The sequence below is a fragment of the Octopus bimaculoides genome, chromosome 9 (assembly GCF_046866305.1).
Source record: "Octopus bimaculoides isolate indiv1 chromosome 9, ASM4686630v1, whole genome shotgun sequence".
Lineage (NCBI taxonomy): Eukaryota > Metazoa > Mollusca > Cephalopoda > Octopoda > Octopodidae > Octopus > Octopus bimaculoides.
This window is the reverse complement of record NC_142936.1, coordinates 32401831-32423538: the sequence shown is the minus strand read 5'-3', so window position 1 is coordinate 32423538 and position 21708 is coordinate 32401831. Positions and strand designations below refer to the sequence as shown.

The 21708-nt window shown below is 36.9% G+C and overlaps 1 protein-coding gene across 14 annotated transcripts in view; it reads left to right on the top strand.

Moving 5' to 3' along the window:
- The window catches only part of LOC106872513 (uncharacterized), a 252407-nt gene that overhangs the window by 95466 nt on the left and 135233 nt on the right, over positions 1-21708 (top strand). For all 14 annotated transcript variants that reach the window (XR_016243103.1, XM_089357348.1, XM_089357343.1 and 11 more), the window contains 2 exons: positions 5159-5337; positions 10490-10609. Coding sequence is in view for 13 of the 14 variants with exons in the window: in XM_089357348.1 (XP_089213474.1) it covers positions 5159-5337; positions 10490-10609 (299 nt within the window). In the remaining variant the exon portion in view is untranslated. The remainder of the gene's footprint in view (positions 1-5158; positions 5338-10489; positions 10610-21708) is intronic.

Here is a 21708-nt window from a genome sequence, read left to right as displayed (position 1 = left end):
GAAAAAAAGTTAGCTGGCACAGAGGGCTGGAAGCCATCTGAATATTGGAAAAAAGTTACTGTTATCATCATGATTCGCACTGAATATCAAAATGCCAACATCATGACTGGTGCTCAATACTCTGTGACTGCTGTAAATGCTGTTAGATGTGACATGAACAACTGCAATAAAGACTACAAAGCCATAGCCAGCAGGAAGGGATACTGCAGTCATTTTGATTGCTTTCACATGCTGGAATTCATCCCCATATCTTTGATCAGGGTCTAAGGTTCAATTCAGATGACTGTGAAGCTGCTGGAGACTGAGGTCAATCCCTTTTTGGAGAGGTCAATCCCTTTTGGAGAGGCCATATATATGGCAGCAGAATTTGGTTCCTTTCCATACCTCTAGAAAGAGTCAGAAGTGGTTGTCAGAGAATTTCTATGACTTCACCTGCCTCAATGTCTCTCCTTCTAATTTTCCCAATTGTAAGGGTTTACTTTGTGTAGAGCATGGTTGAGAAAGGCATCAACTGCTCTGCCTGCAACCACAGGTCAAGCTGTTTGGCCAAAATCAAGGAGGTGTATGAAGATCTTCCCAAGGACACAGTGAGGAATGCATATACCAGATTCCAGAGCTATTGAGAGTGGCTACTATGAGTAAACTTTTATCTCCCAAACATAATCTGGTTGAAATTTTTTGATTTTTTAAAAAACTTCTATTTTTGGAGGGGATAGTGTGTTTTCTTGTCCTTGTATGCAAACTGTCAGATGTAGCCCAGGTATCTTCTATGTAACTGTGGATGGTGTCATGTTTTGCTATAAATAATGTTACTCATGAGGTAATTTCTATTTAGAGACCTCATTGAGGGATGTTGCAATTAAAATTGCCAGGACTATGATTACAGTTTTTCTTTTCAGACAGGATTTTACTCCTTTGAGGAAAATGTCTTGGCTCAATATGTAGGAAAGGTGTAGATAGAAATTCCATGTGGAGTGCTCAGTGCAAGCTATGGACATACAAAATGTGCAGTGGGATCAATGGAAGGTTAACAGAAAGTGGTCACTATGTGTGGAAGATATGCAGGAGCAATAAACACTAAGAACATATGGGAATTAGATTTTCTTGAATATCTGGGAGAATCCTTAGGAGTAGTTGATAGTTTTTGTTACTTAGATTGCATAATTAGCAGTGGTGGAGGATGTTCTGAAAGTATTGTTACTAGAAGAATAGGATGGAGAAAATTGTGAGAGCAGTTTCCTCTGATGGTAACAAAAGGTCTGTCTCAGAGCAGTGCTAAATGGTGGTGGGACATGGGCCACAAATAAAGAAGGTGTGTGAAAACTAGAAAGAAATGAAGCCCATTTGGATGTGTAATATCAGTGTATATGTATGACAAAGTACAACTGTGTTCAGAGAAAACTAGGCGTAAGAGGAATCAGATGTAGTGTGCAAGAGAGAAGATTGTACTGGTATTGTCATGTGATGTGTATGGATGAGAACAGCTGTATAAAGTGCCAGTCCCTACATGTGGATGAAACTTGTGGAAGAGAAAGACTCAAGAAAACATAGAATGAAGTAGTGAAGGCTTATCTTAAGATACTGAGCCTCATGGTGGAGATAACAATGGACCAAGATGATTGGCAATTCAATGTACTTGAGAACACCCATCTATTTTGATGAAACTGAGATCCTAAAAGCATTATGTTTATGTTTATACACTCACTGAACCGTACTCCTGCACCTAGTCTGTCCCATCAAGCTTTCTTCACCCCTTATCTTCATAACACCCATTCCTCTACTCATCTTACTATAGCTTAATTCAGCTGCCATAATCATATAAAAGCAGAATATGCTTATATTTCATTCCCCTTTGTGCAGCCAATTATCTTCCATTTTCCTGGAACTGCTTTCTTTTAAAATCTGTCTCTCATTCTCAACATCATCCTTTCCTACTTTATTTTCTAACACTTACCATTTTCTATACCTCCCATGAGCTACACCTTAGGACTGCCATTACCTTGTCTTTAACATCCTGTCTTATCTGTTATCATTCTCATTACCCTGGAATATTTACCATTACTGGTTCACCACCTTTAACTCCCACTTTCCATTGCCACCCCTTTGTACCTCTGACATCCATCTCAGTACATCTTTCCCTCATGACCTACACTCACCCCTCCACACATATCATGCACATATTTTCTGATCTTCCTACATGTTGGTTGTACTGCTACTTATATCCTTCTTCCTGAGCCACTCTTATTCCTTCATCTTCTTCCGCTATACTGATATTTACCATTGATCATACCTCCACCCTTGTTCCATTCACTACATTCACCTCTACACTAATTTCTAACCATTTGTCCATCTGTCACTCTCCTCTCACTGTGATGAACATGTCCACTCACCGTTCCCAATTCTTTGTTCATATTCTTTCTAATACTAACATTCTTGTTTCTTGTGAGTATACTTTGATTCCTTGTCATCCCTATCAATGTCATCTTTCAAGCTACTTCCTCTCTCTTTTATATAATGCAGGGTAGTCATGTATTTCTTCTAGCCAAGATACCCATGCCCTTCCCTCTATCATATTTTAGCTTCTCAACACCTGGCATAAAGCCACCCACTTTGTCAAGGGTCTTCTTTTTGTTTTATAAGTTATTTGATGACCTTATTAGTGATGGTGTCACAAAAAAGTACCCAGTACAGTCTAAACCATACCAAAACGGACCTCAATTTAGTCTTGTGGCTTGTTGGATCTTGTCAAACCCTCTGCTGTCAACCCATGCCAGTAGAGAAGATGGATGTTAAATGTGATGATGATCACGAGGATTTAGTTTTGGTGGTTACACTTGGCTTCAGTTTGTTCAAAGTTGTTGGCTGTGAAGTATATTTTTATGTTGTGTTTGTTTATATTTGTGGTACTTGCGGTTGGGCTGCAAGTGTTTTTAAAGAATAGGCTTGCTATTGGTGTAGAGACTTGCATGATGAAAATTTTTCTTTTCCTAGTTTTATGTTTCTTGTTTATTGTAGTCTGGTATTATTTATGCACACCCAGTTTTACATACTGTAAGGCTAAGGATATACATGTATGCTAAAAATCTATAAGTGTTTGGGTACATTTGGGTGTATGTTGCTGTATATGTATATTTTTTGTCTTTATAGATAAATATATATAAGATCTTATGAGTGCATGTTCGGTTCATGCATTTTTACTCGCGCGCACACACACACACACACACACACAAAATAAATAAGGAAATGACTATATTGGAATTGCATTTATTGTCTGGTTATGATTATTTCAATAACTGGTGGGATAGATAAATTACTTAATATGTTGGAACATACAAGTTCATGCAATATCAAAAGTATGTAAGTATGGATATGCAGTTACACAGATATGTACATCTATATATATTTATAATAGCCATGCTAGAAACATTAAAATACTCCTGTACATAATTCATAGTAATTTAATCCATAGCAACCTGACCTTTTTATAAAAATGCCCAGTTTAAAATTTCTTTAAAAACAGCTTCTAACATCAACACTGACTTGTGGTGGAGTATTGTTCTTGTACATAGAGAATTATTATTACTGACCATTTCATACTCTTTAATAATCAGTGCTATATAAACAGTAAAACACAAAATATAACATTATATAATAACAATATGATAACAATATAAGCATTGTTATCTTCACATTTAACATTCTATTAGAATCATTCTTAGTAGGTGAACTACTTTTTTTAATATCTTACATGAAAGACCTAAGCTGACCTTGATTGTTCTGAGAAGTAGGATAATTGTAATATTGATAAAAGAGGATTTAAAATGTAGGTAAAGTGTAGCAATATTATAAAGGTTGACAGTTGTTGAAAGCCCTGATTATTTGTGCTTAAGATGACTTTTGATACAGAGATAGTTAGTTCTAAAAAACCATTAAGTCATTTAGCCATAATCCCTTTGTTTATATTAATTTCCAGAAGCTTTACTGCTACATTGTACTGATAAGGTGGCAACTCAAAATTTCTTAAATGTGAAAAAAAGTTTTCTTTTTGATGTGCTTGCAGATATTTACAGATAAGTAGAATAATTGCTCAAAAGTAGTTCAGTTCTGGAGTACTTTTTCGTTCTTGGAGATCCGATATTCAATATCCAGAGCTTCATTGCTCCTGAAGGAGGAACCCCTCCCTGGACTTCTTCCACCACTGTTAGTCACTGGCCAGTCATGAGCATGTAGGCCCCAGGTGGCCGGTGATATCATCTCACCATCTTGTTTTTGATTGGCCTCTGGATCTTGTCCATTGTTTTCATGTCTATTCCATCACTCTAATTGTCCACTTGTTGTCCTTCAATCACGTGATGTGGCCAGCCCATTTGCTCTCCTTGATGGTTCTTATGATGTTGTTGACTCTAATGTGCTATTGAATCCAGGTGTTGGTTTTCTTTCTTGCAAACTGATCTGAGCATGATTCATTCCATTTTCCATTGGGCTACAATTGGGACATTCATGACGGTTGTGTTGAGAGCCCATGTGTCACTGTTTTAAATCATCACTGGCTGGATGTACTCATTAAAGATCTTTCTTTTTATTTTTTGTAGAAGTATTGAGATTTCTCATGAAGTTTCCCACCTTCCCAAAGGCTGCCCCAACCCATTTTTTGTTTTTAAACTTCTCAAAGATAGGTGAAGAATAGTCTGAGTGAAGTTCTCAGATGGGATTATAGAAAACTAGGCATTACAGAGAAAATTTCAAATTATAGGGAATTAATAGAAAGAGACTTTTGTCTAGCATTTGTTATCTCAGATTAGATATTTGTTGATGAGAATTTCTGAACAGGAAAGAAAGTCTGTTGCAAATAGAAATCAGATGCAACCCAAATGATATAGATGTAAAAAAAATTAGCACTACTCAAAGCCCTTGGACTAATGTTTTAAAAAATATAAATAAAATACATAGAAACTTTCAAATTATCTACTGAATTAAGCTTGAGATTCAAAGAAACAGATGACATAGAATATTGATGATTACTTCTGCTGCTACTACTAATGCTAATATTAAAACTGATTAGTTGACTAACTTTGAATATCTTACTTCTTCCTGTTCTTTTTGCAAAAGTAAATGTGAAAGGCTAAATGTAATGAATTATTTCTTTGGATTATTTTAGCTGCTGAACAGTTGGAAAAATCTCGTGAGATCATTAAGCAACTAAAAGAGGAGAAAAAACAGGCTATTATTCAGTTAGAAGACAAACTAAAACATGCAGAGAAAACAATGGAAGAAGAGAAAGAAAATCTTGTACAAGAACTTTCAAGAGGAAAAGCTTTAGCCATTTCACTTGTCCAGGTAGAACAGCTGTTCATATTCTTCCTTATTGTAGTATTTTATCAAGTAATTCAAAGAAGATAGAAACTATCTATAATCTTTTAGTCTGAAGGAGAATAGATTGATGAATTTAATACAATTGATGTTTATTTAAACATTGATGAATTCGTATTTAGATGGGAAAATATGAGCAGGACAAGAGTTTCAGAGGCAAAATTGAAGAGTAAGGTACCATATAGCAGGTATTAATACAAGAGGAAGGAAGTGGTGTTTATTGAATGGGTTTTGGTAATAGATAGAAAATACATAATGAGGACACAGAGTCATTGCTTGTACTTGCTGAGATAAAGTGTACTCTAGTCCTAAATGTGAAGCTTTTGTGATATCATCATAGCTATATTATATATGTTTGGCTACCCCATAAGTTTTCAAATATTGTTAGCATATGTAGTGTACAAAGGCTTCACTTGTGAGTTGTTTTATGAGCATCATTGCTTATAAGCATGTAATGTTGTGAGTCTTTTTGTTTGATATTGTAGCGACTCTGTTTTGATTATGTGTAGATGAGGTATCTGCACCAAAGATTGTGAAGGAGTGACAGATGGTGTCCTGTACATAAGATTGTGTAAAAAGGATATTGATACAGACTAGAAAGTTACACTTAACTAATAGAGTTGAAGAGAAAAGTACTTGACAAAGTTTGAGATACAGTTCTATATTTAAGTTTGAGATGTCCCTTTTGTAAAAGAGTAAACTCTCATAACTTGGGAAATACACCTGTAGACACAGCTAGTTCAACAATTTGGTAAGACATACAGAGAGTTAAGTTGGGGGAAATGAACAATAACTGTGTTTGCTGGGTGTATTGTTCAAAGTAACAGGAGGACAAAAGAGTGTAAAGTACAGACCCATCTCTTTGATATGTACAGTTCTTTTTAGTGGAAGTTAATAGAGAGAAAGTAGTGACTATGATCTTTGTAGGTTCTTCCAGACTAGTTAGATTTGGTTTCAATATCTGTAGGTTAATGTCTATTGGAAAAACAAAGAACATGTAAGGAGTTCCAGTGGGTTTTATTTCTGGATTAGAAAAAGCATTTAGTGTAGAGTCTGAGAGAGGATACACGTAGACAGGAAGACAAGAGCACAAAAGACAAGTGGAGCTGATGAAGCTAGCTAGTTCAGAGAAACAGAGTCCAATATAGTTATGATAGTAGAGGTGAAGAGAAGAAACAGTACATCATTAAGCTGGTGGGTGAAGTCTGTTGGTGGTTGGATCTTTGCTTATCAGTTGAACAGTTTTTCTTTTGGATTCATTCTAAGCATATTAGTCTGTGTGTGCAGCAAAGCTATTCCATAAATGTAAATAGTATTCCAGTACAGGTTTTACTTGAGCTTTGTAAATGGTTAGCAAATGACCAAGGCTGAAGTATTTCTTGGCTTTAAAGAAGAATCCAAGTTTTTTGTGATACAGTTTTAACAATGTTGTGTGTGTGAGTGTGTGCACGTGCACGCACACTAACATTTTTTTGCAGTTTAGAGAGTTTTAATTGACTACTACTCATAAACGAGTGTGAGATACAAGACTGTTTTATTTGATATGTACTGTAATTAATTCTTCATGCCTTTAAAAGAAACAATATTGTCATGTCCCTATTGAAAGATACTGTTGAAGTTCCTGTTCATGGATTCAGTATATGTTAGGTGATTTGGTTGTATATGGATGACAATTGTGTATAGAAGGGTAAGAAGAACAGAAGCATAGTATCATCTAAATAGGAGCGTATGTTGCTTGAAGTGATAGTTGTAGGCCACTAATGTAAAAAAAAGGAAAGTATGAGAAAAATATAACTGTATCTTGAGATAAATTAGAGCTAAGAAAATGTGGGCCAGAGAGAGTTTCATTGGTACAAGCTGAAATGATACAGTTTAATTGACAGTTTCTGGCTTGAAAGATAAGAGATAAATATATAATATTGCTAGGTAATTTAGCTGCTGGTTTTCATGCCTAATACAGTCAAAATTTTGGTGTTGTCATGTACAGTGGTAAATTGGAAGAGTTAAAGCATCAGGTCTCCAGTATGCACTCTGAATTCAAATGTAATCAAAATCAACCTCACTTTCCATCCTTCCAAGGCCAATGAAAAATTATCAGCCCATGATATTGAATTGGTAGAACTATAAGAATGTTGGACTGAGTTTTGTTTCAGTTCTTTGAGTTCTGAGTTGTTCAAAACCCACCATGCCCTGCTTGGGTGGTAGATTTAACACATCACCCAGTTCAGCATATAACATCTGGCACTTTGTATACCTTTAGTGGAGTCCATTCTATTGTAAACATTTAAGGATACCTTCCTCTCTCCCTCCCAATAGTCATGGAGATCATGGGTCACAAGCAATGCCTTCCCTTCTGAAAAAAAAATTAGATTCACTAAAATTCTCAAAAGCAAAGAATCATTGGTAAATGACATAGAAAAGTAAGTCTCTAGTAGATCTGGTTCTATGGATGCCATGCTAATAGTCACTGAAGGGAGAGAGAAACTCAAGTTTTTTAAGGGGGAGATGGTTGTTAAGTTTGAGATGTTAGAAGGTAGGTTGGCAGTTGAGAGGGTAAGAATGATTGCCTGATTTGTAGATGGAACATGTTCCTAAAGTCTGTGACACATTTATGATGACTAGCAGGACCCATGGATATTTCACAGAATTAATGGTAGACTTATTGGATTATTTCTGAAAACTTTATCCAAAAAACCTGAAAATGTATCCTGTGTTGTGTCTGTATGGAAAGATAGTTGCTCATCTGCTACTCATTGAAAAGTGAAAGAAATTGGAATATGATTATTACTTAATGTACTTTATATAAACACTTTATATACTTTATGCACAATTTTATAGACTTTATACACAGCACTCGTAAAATAAATATTCATTCTTATTTTTCCATTTTTCCTATAAACAAAAATAATATATCTCATACATATGATACAACCTTTAGTTAAATTGCATATATCTGCCGCATAAATAAGTGTGAATATTTCACAGAATTGCACTTATGCACATGCGTTAAGTGATAGGTGATATAAAAAACTTAGTTCGATAAAAAAAAATACACTTTTCACTATTCAATCACCACCACTTCCATCTCCACCGCAACCAGCACCACCATCATCTCTCTCTCTCTCCTCCTCTTCTTTCTCCCTCCTTTCTCACTCTCTCCCTCTGTCTTCCTTTGTCTGTCTTCCTTTGTCTGTCTTCCTTTGTCTGTCTTCCTTTGTCTGTCTTCCAAACCTCACCATCAGAACATCGCCCCTCTGCTAAAATTATATTTTTAACTGTCCCCCTCTACCTTCAACTAACTTTTTTAACCACTAATAAATATTATGTTCCCCCTACCTCATGTCATGGACACTTCTCTCTCTCTCTTTTTATTTCTTCCTCTTTCTGTCTCACTCTTTGCCTTATTGTCTTTTTCTCTTTCCTCTCTTTCCTTTCAACTAATCACTTGAAAGCATTACTATTACATTCTCACTACCTTATATCATGAACGCTTCTCTTTCCCTCTTTTTCTCCCCCTCTCTTTTTCTCTTTCCTTCTTTTCTTTCTCCCTCTTTTTCTCTAATCATGTGATTAGCTAAGTAACAGGGTAAGTAACTCAGTAACAAGCAGAATTATTATAAGATATTGAAAGAGACACACAGAGAGAAACAAAGCAGAAACTGTCTCTGGAGTGCACTGTTTGAAAGTGATGGAAGAGACACTGTTGGAGCCAGTCATCTTGGATTGGAGTGATTTGAGAATTTTTTCACACTAGGCAACTGTGATGAATGAGACAGGATGTATAAGGGTGGGTTTTGTTTAGTGTGTACAGTAGAGGATGGAGGTGAAGAAAGCAGTAAATGTAAAGGTTTTTCAGTAAGTATACTGCTAGTGGAATTGTTTTGGTTGAAGAATAATGATTAGGAAGAGTTTGTAAAGTTAGTAGAGATCTTGGCAGGTAACCAAAAGCCAATGCTGCATTTTGGTTGGAGGGAGAACTTTGAGGTTATGTGATGCACAAAAACATTGAATGCAGGTGTTGCAGTGATGGTTTAAACCCTGACAGTTGGTTATGGTAGTAGATGATTTCTTTCAGAAATTGTAAGCAGTGTTTTTGTCCAAACTGCTGCAGTACAGTTGTAAGCAAACCATTTAGAGGCGTTGGGGTTATGATAGCTGGCTGTATGTGGAATACAAAGGGAAATATTCAGGCGAGTAGTTATGGTTACCAACTTACATAGGTCAGGAGTGAAATATATTTGCTGACAAACTGTTGTTGGTAAAATCCTGGCAAAGCTTCTACAAGTTAGGTAACTTGAGAAAGGTTTGGTGAAAGATCTTGAGGAAATCTTGGTCACCCAAGTGACTTTCACACAACTGTCTTGGCTGTGTGAAAGTTGAAGCACATTTGTTTTCAAATGCTGTTAGTGAAGAACTGGTTTTGAAAAACCTGAAATGTTATGGAGAATACGTTATGTGGATTGAGTTGTAATAGGCGATCCTCTGACTCTTCATTGAATCTGAAAGAGGAAAATCTCCTACATGAATAGACTCACAATTATGTCTAATTAGAAAAATATTTCTTATTTACATAATTAATTCTGAACATTCAGTCATTACTGATGGTCACATTTAGATATCTTTGAAGATAACACTGTTCAAGTAGTGTTGACTTAAAGATTAAGTAAGGACACAACAACTATAAATGTTAATTCAAAGTAAAGTGAAAATGAAAGAAGTAAAAGTGAAAATATTACATAAATCTAAATGGCTGGGAAAAATTATTTGCTACCAATGAATGCATTAAAATTCTTCTTTCCAAGCTAGTCTATTGTCTGGAATTGGAGGTACAAGAAGTACTTTTTGTTATTTATTATATTCAGTATTTCTGTTTAAATTACAACTCTACTATCATCTCACTCTTTCTCCTCTTCCTTGCTTTATAATAATTTCCTCTAAATATACATGAAAATGTAAATACCATCTTGTTGATGCTAACAGAAAAAACTGAATGAAAATTATGACTTGTTAATGAAATTTTGGGTCTAGACATTATTATAAACTTGAAAGACGTTCTCTCAGCATCTCCAAAATACTGCAGTATTTGTTATTCTTTTTCTTTTATGTATTCGTTTTCCAGGAAGAACATGAGAAAGCTCTAGAAGAAAAAGTAAAAACTGCTATTCAAGAACAAGAAAATATATGGAAAGAAAAACTTGACAAAATTGAAACTAGCCATCAGGATGCTTTAACCTCTAAGGTATAATTTTGATTAATACCACCACTAGTGCTATATAATGACTAACAACTTATTTCTTTATGATGGGATGGTTATACAATCTTAGTTACAAAAGCAATTGTTGATAAACATTGATCTTGCATTATATACTTCTATAAAACATCAATCAATTAAACACTCATTAATGTTTATCTCAGGCAAATTTAAAGCACTCTTTAAATATGAAGTGCATTCAAAAAGTATCTGACTATTTTTTCTCTCCAAAAACTAATGCTGTGTGCACAAGATTCTTTATATGGGGGATGGTGGGGTGACACCACCCTTCTTGCACATGCTTGAGAATTTTTGCACCAGTAGGTTGCACTTACCCATGGCTGCTATACCTAAAGTATAAATGTGTAGTGCACACTTATCAGATTTTTGTTTTCAGTGAACACATCGAGCAGAGATATCACATCAAGTTTTGCCAAAAGCTTGGTAATACTCAAGTTCAAATCATCCAGAAGATTCAGCAGGCCTTTGGCAACAATGCCATAAGCAAAACTTAGATTAAAAAGTGGTACAACCACTTCGAACATGGTCATACTTCAGTGAAGAGTGAAGCATGCTCAGGCAGGTCATCCACAAGCTGAAATGAGGAACCAATTGAGAAGGTTTGATGAATAGTCATGGAAGACCATCATGTAACAAATCAGAAAATTTCTCACAAAGTGGGAATAAGCACAGGACCAGTGCATTCCATTTTAACAGAGGATTTGTGCATGCAGAGATTGTTGGTGAAATTCATCCCCCAAGGTGCTGGCAGAGCAGCAAAAGCAACTCTGCATGGTAATTGCTCAAAACATACTTGACTGGGAAAACTGCAACCCAGATTTCATGAAGACCATCATCACTGGTGATGAGACATGGGTTTATGGTCTCTGCTCAATGCGTTTGGTCATCTTGCGTGAAAACGAAAATTCAACAAGCATGCACTACATCTCTGTACTCTAGGCATAAGAGCCAAGAATTGATGTCACCTACTGTCATGTAAATGCTTATGCATGCACAGGAAGGATGACGTCATTTCCACCCAAAGGATTTTGTCAATGCTGCATTAGTTTTGGAAAGGAAAAATGAAGTCATTTTACTATGGACTATTTTTTTTTCATTGGTAAATTCAGCATTATCAAAAGCAAATTGTACCAACTAATTCCTTGTCTCTCCTTCTTAAAATAATTATTGGTACACATTTTAGGTCTCAGGTTTATCCAACTATTGTACTGTATGCTTTCATTATTATATGGGACTTGTCTTTCGTCAGAAAAAAAATTTGGTTTAACAATGTTTTGTTACAATGGCATAAATGTAATCTATTTAAAATATATTTACATCTCATTTTGTTTTTTGATAGTTACTCAGAAAGTACCAAACTATTCAAGATTTTGGTTTTCTAAATTTTTTTAAATACAGCATGGCACTTGAATGAGTGCCATGCTGTATCAGAATTCCCTTTGTTGTCTAAAGTCCAAAACTAGAACATCTCAAACTAGCATTAAATTGTGCATTTCTAAATATTGCTGTTCCCAAATACTATATTTATATTGTTTGATGAATTACAGTTATTTGCTCTCTAGTTTCAATATATCTTGTATAAGAAAGCTATTTATTTGCTGGAGATGACTGTAAATTTAACATTGTATAATATTAAGATATGAAGAAATGCAGATACCAGAAATTAATAGTATATATATGGTAGATTTTATGTAAAACTTATTTATTGATAATTTGACCAGTATCACAGTATAAGTGCACCAAACTAATATACATAATTTACCAAGCTTCTCTTTATCCTCTCAACATTGTTTTCATATCTGTGTTCTATGTTATAATATTTCTAATGAGCCTACAGAAAAGAATCTTCAGTTGTCTCAATTTCATGTCATTTCATCTTTAAGATCTGGTATTCTCATATCTGATGTAACCACTTCACAAGTCTACTTCTATTATGAGTTATATTTCACTCCATTCATAGAGCACTTTAATACTCAGCATGTCCAGTCTGTTCACTTTTCATGCTTACAATTTTTTTTTACTGATTTTTCTACTTTTCCTACAAGGGTACATTGCACAATCAATAAAACTATACTCAACCTATTCCTATCCAATTGGTGTGAATTATCTGCATTGTTTACATGTTTTACTGCCATACAGTATTGCCTTCCTGGCACGTGTAAAGACATTCGAGCGAAATCGTTGCCAGTGCCGCTGGACTGGCTCCTGTGCAGGTGGCACGTAAAATACACCATTTTGAGCGTGGCTGTTGCCAGTACTACCTGACTGGCCTTCGTGCCGGTGGCACGTAAAAGCACCCACTACACTCTCGGAGTGGTTGGCGTTAGGAAGGGCATCCAACTGTAGAAACTCTGCCAAATTAGATTGGAGCCTGGTGTAGCCATCTCGTTCACCAGTCCTCAGTCAAATTGTCCAACCCATGCTAGCATGGAAAGCTGATGTTAAACGATGATGATGATGATATATATATATATATATATACATATTATATATATATATATAACAGGAAAAACTTTTATTTTTGACAAGTACCCAATACATTGTACACTGCACATTATTAATCTATTATTTGTACTTACCAATCTTCAAGAAAAAGTAAAAATAAACATCCCTTGAATTTCGGTTGTTGGAATGTGTGCACACTTCTTGATGATAATTTCAACAAGAGGCCAGAAAGATGTACTGCACTTATTGCATGTGAGCTCAAGAAATATTCCCTTGATATAGTTGCACTCTCTAAAACCTGTCTTTCTGGTGGGGGCCAGTAAATGAACTTACTTATGGATACACTATCTTTTCGAGAGGCCTACCTAAAGGTCAGCATAGAGAATCTGGTGTTGTGTTTGCTCTCAAGAATACATTAGTATCCTCCATTGCAGAGCTTTCAAGTGGTATATCTGAACGGATCATGTCATGCCGTATTAAACTGACAAAAGGTAGGTTTCTTACCGTCGTCAGTATTTATGCACCAACAACGTCCCATTCTGATGAAACTGTAGGACAGTTTCATGATGATCTAGCACGATTATTGAGGAAAGTACCAATTTCTGAGAAGCTGGTCATATTGGGAGATTTCAATGCAAGAGTTGGAAAGAACTATGTTTCATGGCCTGTTTTAGGTCGACATGGGATTCGAAAATGCAAAAAGAATGGAGTAGCTCTCTTAGTCTGCTGAACGTCGACCCAACAGAGGGACCAGCTATCCGAGTTGACAGTACCATGGTAGATAAAGCAATTAAGAGTATGAAGACAAGGAAAGCCTCTGGCCCATCAGGAATCACTGCAGAGATGCTCAAAATATCTGGCAGTGTCGTCTATAGCCTAGTCACCCGTATTGTCAACCAGGTGATACATGGAGTCCTACCCAATGACTGGTGTAGCAGCACCATAGTCAACTGCTACAAAGGTAAAGATGACGCTTTAGATACAAATAATTACAGAGGTATCAAGTTGTTGGATCAGGTAATGAAGGTCACAGAGAGGGTCATAGCCCAACTAATTAGATGAGATGCAGTTTGGGTTCGTGCCAGTGAAAAGCACCACTGATGCTATATTTCTGGTAAGACAGCTGCAGGAGAAATACCTAGCCAAGGACAAACCTCTGTACCTGGCTTTCGTTGACATGGAGAAAGCCTTTGACAGGGTCCCCCAATCCCTCATCTGGTGATCAATGAGGAAACTAGGGATAGAAGAATGGTTAGTGAGAGCTGTGTGAGCCATGTACAGAGACTGTCAGTAAGGTTTGGCAATGAGTACAGTGAAGAATTCCGGTTAGAAGTAGGGGTCCACCAAGGTTCTGTCCTCAGCCCTCTCTTATTTATCATAGTCCTCCAGCCAATAACAGAGGAATTCAAGACAGGATGCCCCTGGGAGCTCCTCTATGCTGATGACCTTGCACTAATTGCTGAGTTACTATCAGAACTAGAGGAGAAGTTTCAGGTGTGGAAGCAAGGACTAGAATTGAAGGGCCTTAGAGTCAACCTAGCTAAAACCAAAGTCCTAATAAGTAGGAAGGTAGAGAAAACACAAACCCCTTCAGGTAGATGGCCCTGCTCGATCTGTAGAAAAGGCGTAGGTAGAAACTCTATAAGATGCACCCAGTGCAAGCTATGGACACATAAGGGGTGCAGCAATATCAAAGGAAGGTTAACTAGGAAGTTAGTTTTTGTATGTGGCAGATGTTCAGGATCAATAAACACTGAAAATGTGCAGAAAACAACTTCTGCCACATTCCATAGAGAAAAACTAGATGTAGTTGATAGCTTCCGCTATCTAGGTGACCAAGTTAGTAGTGGGGGAGGGTGCGCTGAAAGTGTAGCTGCTAGAATAAGAATAACCCGGGCAAAGTTCAGAGAGCTCTTACCTCTGCTGGTGACAAGGGGCCTCTCATTCAGAGTAAAAGGTAGACTGTATGAGGCATGTGTACAAACAGCCATGAAACATGGCAGTGAAACATGGGCCATGACTGCTGAGGACATGCGTAAGCTCGAAAGGAATGAAGCCAGTATGCTCCGATGGATGTGTAATGTCAGTGTGCATACTCGACAGAGTGTAAGTACCTTGGGAGAAAAGTTGAACCTAAGAAGCATCAGTTGTGGTGTGCAAGAAAGACAATCGCAGTGGTATGGTCATGTGGCGAGGATGGATGAGGATAGCTGTGTGAAAAAGTGCCACACCCTAGCAGTTGAGGTTACCTGTGGGAGAGGTAGGCCCAGGAAGACCTGGGATGAGGTGGTGAGACACGACCTTCGAACATTAGGCCTCACCGAGGCAATGACTTCTGACCGAGACCTTTGGAAATATGCTGTGTGTGAGAAGACCCGGTAAGCCAAGTGAGACCTAAATCCAAGGCCTCTGCCAGGGATGTAGCCAGCCCACTTATGTGTACTCTGCTTGCGAAGACCTGTTGAGGCAAGTGAAATCAAAATCGAACTAAATTTGACTACTGGCCCCCATGCCAACGTCTCCTCCACTGGACACTAAACCCTGCTTGCGAGGACCTGTTTAGTCAAGCGAAAGCGAAATCGTGATGGCACCACCTTTCACTTGTGCCGCAGCTTCGCGTACCTGGCAATTGTGCAGGTGGCACGTGAAATGTCATTCGAGTGAGATCGTTGCCAGTGCCGCTGGACTGGCTCCTGTGCAGGTGGCATGTAAAATATACCATTTTGAGCGTGGCCTTTGCCAGTACAGCCTGACTGGCTTTTGTGCCAGTGGCATGTAAAAGCACCCACTACACTCTTGGAGTGGTTGGCGTTAGGAAGGGCATCCAGCTGTAGAAACTCTGCCAAATCAGATTGGAGCCTGGTGTAGCCATCTGGATCACCAGTCCTCAGTCAAATCGTCCAACCCATGCTAGCATGGAAAGCGGACGTTAAACGATGATGATGATGTACTGAGAATAATCTGGTTGTCACCAACACTCTGTTTAAGCAGAAAAATAAATAAAACCACCTGGATGCACTCAAGATCTAAGTACCGACATCTTATAGATTATATTCTGATCAGGAAACATGATATGAAAGACGTTTCTAGTGTTCAGGTCATGAGAGCGGCAGAGAGCTGGACTGACCATCATCTAGTGCGTGGAAAAATAGATTTTTTGATAATGCCTCAAAATCAACAGTCTGGTCCTAAGGTACCCAAAAAGTTAAATGTTGCAAACTTTAAATTATCAAGCATCTTGCAAAGATTCCACAGTGCTATAGAAAGTATCAATCTTAACCCAAGCAACCTATGGGAAAATTTCAAAACAAAAGTATTTCAGGCTGCACGTTCGTCACTGGGATTTAAATCTCATAAATCCAGTAACTAGTTCTCAGATAGATCAGCAGAAATTCATGATCTACTTTTAGAAAAACAAAACTTAGGCAATACACTTCTTTTTCAGTCCTTGAATCCCAACTCAAATGAAACTTACAGAAAGCTGAAAAGGAAAGTGTAGACTGCTCTAAGGAAAATTAAACAGGAATGGTGGAGTGATAGAGCAAAAGGGGCACAAGAAGCAGCTGATAGAAATGATGCCAAGGGTTTGTACTCTTATGTTAAGCAGGTATATGGCCCAAAATCTCCCTCAATAGTTACAATGAGAACAGCAAATGGACGTTTTTTTCTGGCTGACACCGCTTCAATTCATAAGTATTGGGTAGAACATTTTTCTGCACTTTTGAATAGACCATCATCCATTGACATGAGGACGATAGAAAAAAATTGAACACCTTCCAGTTATAGAAGAGATGGTATTTGAACCAACTCTAAATGACATTTATTTAGGTATGAATAAACTGAATAACAATAAGTCTCTAGGGACTGATGGAATCTGTGCAGAAGTCTTGAAATATGGGGGTGACAAAATGTTTGAACTCTTAAATATATTAATCTGTCACTGTTGGAGAACTGAGAAAGTGCCTCAAGACTGGATTGATGCCATTTTAGTCTCCTTGTATAAATCGGGGCCAAATGATCTGTGTGGCAATTTTCGTGGGATTTCGCTTTTGTCTGTGGTTGGAAAGGTATTTTCCTGCATTTTGTTAGAACGTTTAAATACCTTTATAGTTCCAAATATAGTGTCTGAGTCTCAGTGTGGTTTTCGTTCCTCCAGGGGCACAGCTGATTGTATCTTTACTGTTAGACAATTACAAGAAAAGTACATTGAACAGAATCTTGCTCTATAACATTGCTTTGTTGATTTGAGCAAAACATTCGATATTGTTAATTGAAATTGCCCAGAAAAATTTGTAAACATGGTTAGGGCTTTGCATCAAAATATGAAAGCTAGAGTTAATTTTGGTAGCAGGCTTTCTGAATTTTTTGCTGTGGAAAATGGAGTAAACCAAGGAGACCTTGATGCACCCACCCTCTTTGCAATATACTTTGCTGTTGTATTGTCATGCTTTCCAAAACTCTGAAGAGGGTATTTACATAAAATATCAAACAATAGGAAATGTTTTTAATCTGACCAGACTGAAATTCAAAACGAAGGTTTTTATTTCACTCATTAGGGAACTTTTGTATGCTGACGATTGCGATCTTGTCAGTCATTCTGAAACAGGTCTACAATCTCTTGTATCTGCATTTGACTCAGTTTGTGATGATTTTGGCTTGACCATCAACTTGTAAAAAAACAGTTGTAATGCACCAACCTGCATGTGGTGGTGTTTGTAACCCCACTGAAATTTTTGTTAAGGGAAAGTTACTCAAGGTTGTCGATTCGTTCATCTACCTTGGAAGCTCTGTTCAAAATGATGGAAATCTTGATATAGAAATACAGCTGCAAATTCAAAGGGCAGCAAAAACATTTGGTGGCTTGGAGTCATGCATTTGGTGCCAGCAGCATGTAAAGAAGAACACAAAGCTGGTTTTTACAAATCATTTGTCTTGCCATCTCTGCTGTATTCCTGTGAAACTTGGACTTGTTATGAAAGGCATTTTAAACTGTTAGAACAATTCCACCAAAAATGCCTTCATTCCATTTTAAAAATTAAATGGAGTTCTTTTATTCCAAACACAGATGTCCTTGCATCTGCAGGCATCACCTCAATTAAAGCTATGCTTTTGAGGAACCAATTGAGATGGTGTGGCCATATTGTTCGAATGGCAGATGAACACATGCCCAAATAGCTGTTTAATGGTGAGCTTGCAGAGGGGAAATGCTATCAGTGTAAACCTAAAAAAAGGTTTAAGTACGGCATAAGGACGACTATGAAGTCACTTGAAATAATTCCAGAAGATATATATACACTTGCTTCGGATCAAGTTGGGTGGCAAACAAAGGTGTGGAGTGGAGTAAAAGCATTTGAAGAGGCCAGGATAATGCAAGTAAGACTCAAAAGAGATCTAAGGAAGAATGTAACGACCGAGAAGGTGAATGACAATGACCTTTTTGTGTGCACAGTCTGTGACAGACCATGCCTGTCTTTGGCTGGCCTCAAATTTCATCTGTGAATGCATGGAAAACGAACCTCCACCAACTATTCTGACTATATGTCTGTGCACTCCTTTGAATGCAGTGTATGCCAGAAGGTTTGCAAGTCCAACGGAGGCCTCAAAAGACATGCTAAGACTCACAAAGAGCAGAACTTATCTGCGGGTATTGGTGGTCCAAATCAGAGGTGCAATCTATGTGGGTGTCTTTTCAGAACATTGTCTGGTTTAAAAAGCCACATCAGATACCATGATGGTGCTAAGGTTTAGGTACAGGAGGTAGTCAAACTCTATAAGGAGTAGACAACAACCATATATGTATGTATGTATGTATATATATATATATATATATATATATATCATCATCATAATGTCCGTGTTCCATGGTAGCATGGGTGGAACGGTACCACAAGAGCCGGCCTAGCCGAAGCCTGCACCAGATTTCTGTGACTGTTTTAGCAGGATTTTTACAGCTAGATGCCCTTCCTAACACCAACCACTCAGTAGAGTAGACTTAGTACTTTTTATGTGGCACAAGCACAGGCAGTGTGAGTAGTGCTTTTTACCTGGCACAAGCACAGGTGAGGTCAGTTTTGGCAAGGTTTTTACAGCTAGTTGCCCTTCTGAACACCAACCACTTTACAGCGTGGACTGGCTGCTTTTAAGTGGCACCTGCACTGACAGTGTCACCAAGTACTTACAAGACAAAAACTTTTAAGAAGGGAAGAGGTGATGATGAAAAGGTTATAGTAAGACAGATATAGGTGTCTTGCTGAAGAGTAAGTACAAGGTTACCTGATCGGAGAGAGAAAGATCAGAAATGAAGACTGAAACAGGTGTGCTACCGCAAAGAAAATACATGGTTGCCCAACCTGAGTGAAGTGCAGAAGGAGAAAGAAGAAGAGAGAAAGAGAGTGCGAGACCGCAAGTTGGAGATGGTGGCAAAATGCCGGGCATCCTCACAAGGAACGGGGATTAGAGTATAAATGATATGGTTGAGTAAAGGAAGAGAGAGATATAGATATGTATATATGTATATGTATGTATATGTATATATATATGTATATATATATATATATATATATATATATATATATATATATATATATATATATAATATGGGGGTTTAGTTCACAGGTGATCTAAACGATTAGGCATGCTAGGTACGTGCTGTAATGGATTACTAGAGCTCCAAGGTTATAGCTGAGACGGTAGTTATGGAGCCATTTGCAGATATGCGATATAGCGAATATATAATTGTTAAAGAGGACAACAAATGTTAAGACAAAGCAAACATCTCAAGCCATATACATTATTATTATTGGAAAAAAATTCAGTCTTACAGCTGTTTCTGGGCTCGAGATGTTTGCCTTGTCTTAACATTTGTTGTCCTCTTTAACAATTATATATGTATGTACATATACATATGTATATGTATGTATATATGTGTGTGTGTGTGTATCATTGAACCACTACCATGGTTGAATATATTCTTAAGTCCACCATTTCGTCAATCACAGCAGCTTCCATGCTTCACCACTAATTCAGTTCTCAACTAAATTGTGAACTGTTAATAGTTTTAAAGAGTACATCTCCTCAGCTACACTTTGGAATATATAGTTTGAGATTTGGTTCAGTAGAAAAAAAGTTACATCAAAATATCTGCAACCTCAAGGGGTTCAGTATTAGAAGAATGCATGAGGAATTCAGAATCATTAGCTGCATTGAACAAAAATTAGTAGAAAAACAGTTATGAAGTAAAATATTACGGAATTTTATGTCAATAAGTAAAGAAGTAAGGGAGTAATGCATCAGCAATAAGAATAAAGAATATATTTCTAAAATGAAAGTTTACTTTCTAAGCTGGTGAGCTGGTAGAAACGTTAGCGTGCTGGGCAAAATGCTTAATGGTATTTTGTCTGTCTACATTTTTGAGTTCAAATTTCGCCCAGGTCGACTTTGATGTACAGATTATTTCATTAATTTTTTTAAACTAAACACTTTCAAACTTCTGATACTGGTAGAATGTGTCACATAGAACAGGGTTTACTCTTAATGTTTTTGACAAAATTTTGTACTTTAGAAGTTATTCCATAAGAAGTTAGAGTGACAATGGAATTCAGAAATAGCAGCCAAAGAACTACTGATTCCAAAACTACAAATTATTACTCTAAATTGATAGCGATATTTTTGATACACATAGAACAAAAAACAGTAGAGAAGAGTAAAAAAACCACCTGCCTTTAGTTAATTTAGTACGATCGTTTCACAGTTAAGAGTAAAGAATACTCTATTCTGATCTTCAGCTAAATATTCTAATAAATTTGTTAATGTCTAAATAACTCACGTTAATTTTGACCATGCGACATCAATACCACCACGTGAGGAAGACGTTAAGAAATTTATCGGCCAGTGAGTTCAAAATCTCTCGCCCTAATGAATTCAATTCAGTGTGCATCATAAATAGTCCCGCATAGAAAAGAGACCCGTACGAACTTCTTGCGGTTTAACTATTCACCTTAGAGGTATTATTAAAATATAGATATGCAGGGCAGGGAATCGTCAATTAGTAATAAAATTAATAATTAACAATTTTGCCGGGTAGCTCAGTATGAAAAAACCTTTTTGGTAAAAATCATTTATAATCATAAATATATAGGGATTGACAGTAACCTGCTTCTCCAACATACTGAGAATTCAGAAATAGCAGCCAAAGAACTACTGATTCCAAAACTACAAATTATTACTCTAAATTGGTAGCGATATTTTTGATACACACAGAACAAAAAACAGTAGAGAAGAGTAAAAAAACCACCTGCCTTTAGTTAATTTAGTACGATCGTTTCACAGTTAAGAGTAAAGAATACTCTATTCTGATCTTCAGCTAAATATTCTAATAAATTTGTTAATGTCTAAATAACTCACGTTAATTTTGACCATGCGACATCAATACCATGTGAGGAAGACGTTAAGAAATTTATCGGCCAGTGAGTTCAAAATCTCTCGCCCTAATGAATTCAATTCAGTGTGCATCATAAATAGTCCCGCATAGAAAAGAGACCCGTACGAACTTCTTGCGGTTTAACTATTCATATATATATATATATATATATAGTGAAGTATATTGCCACTTAAATGTGGCT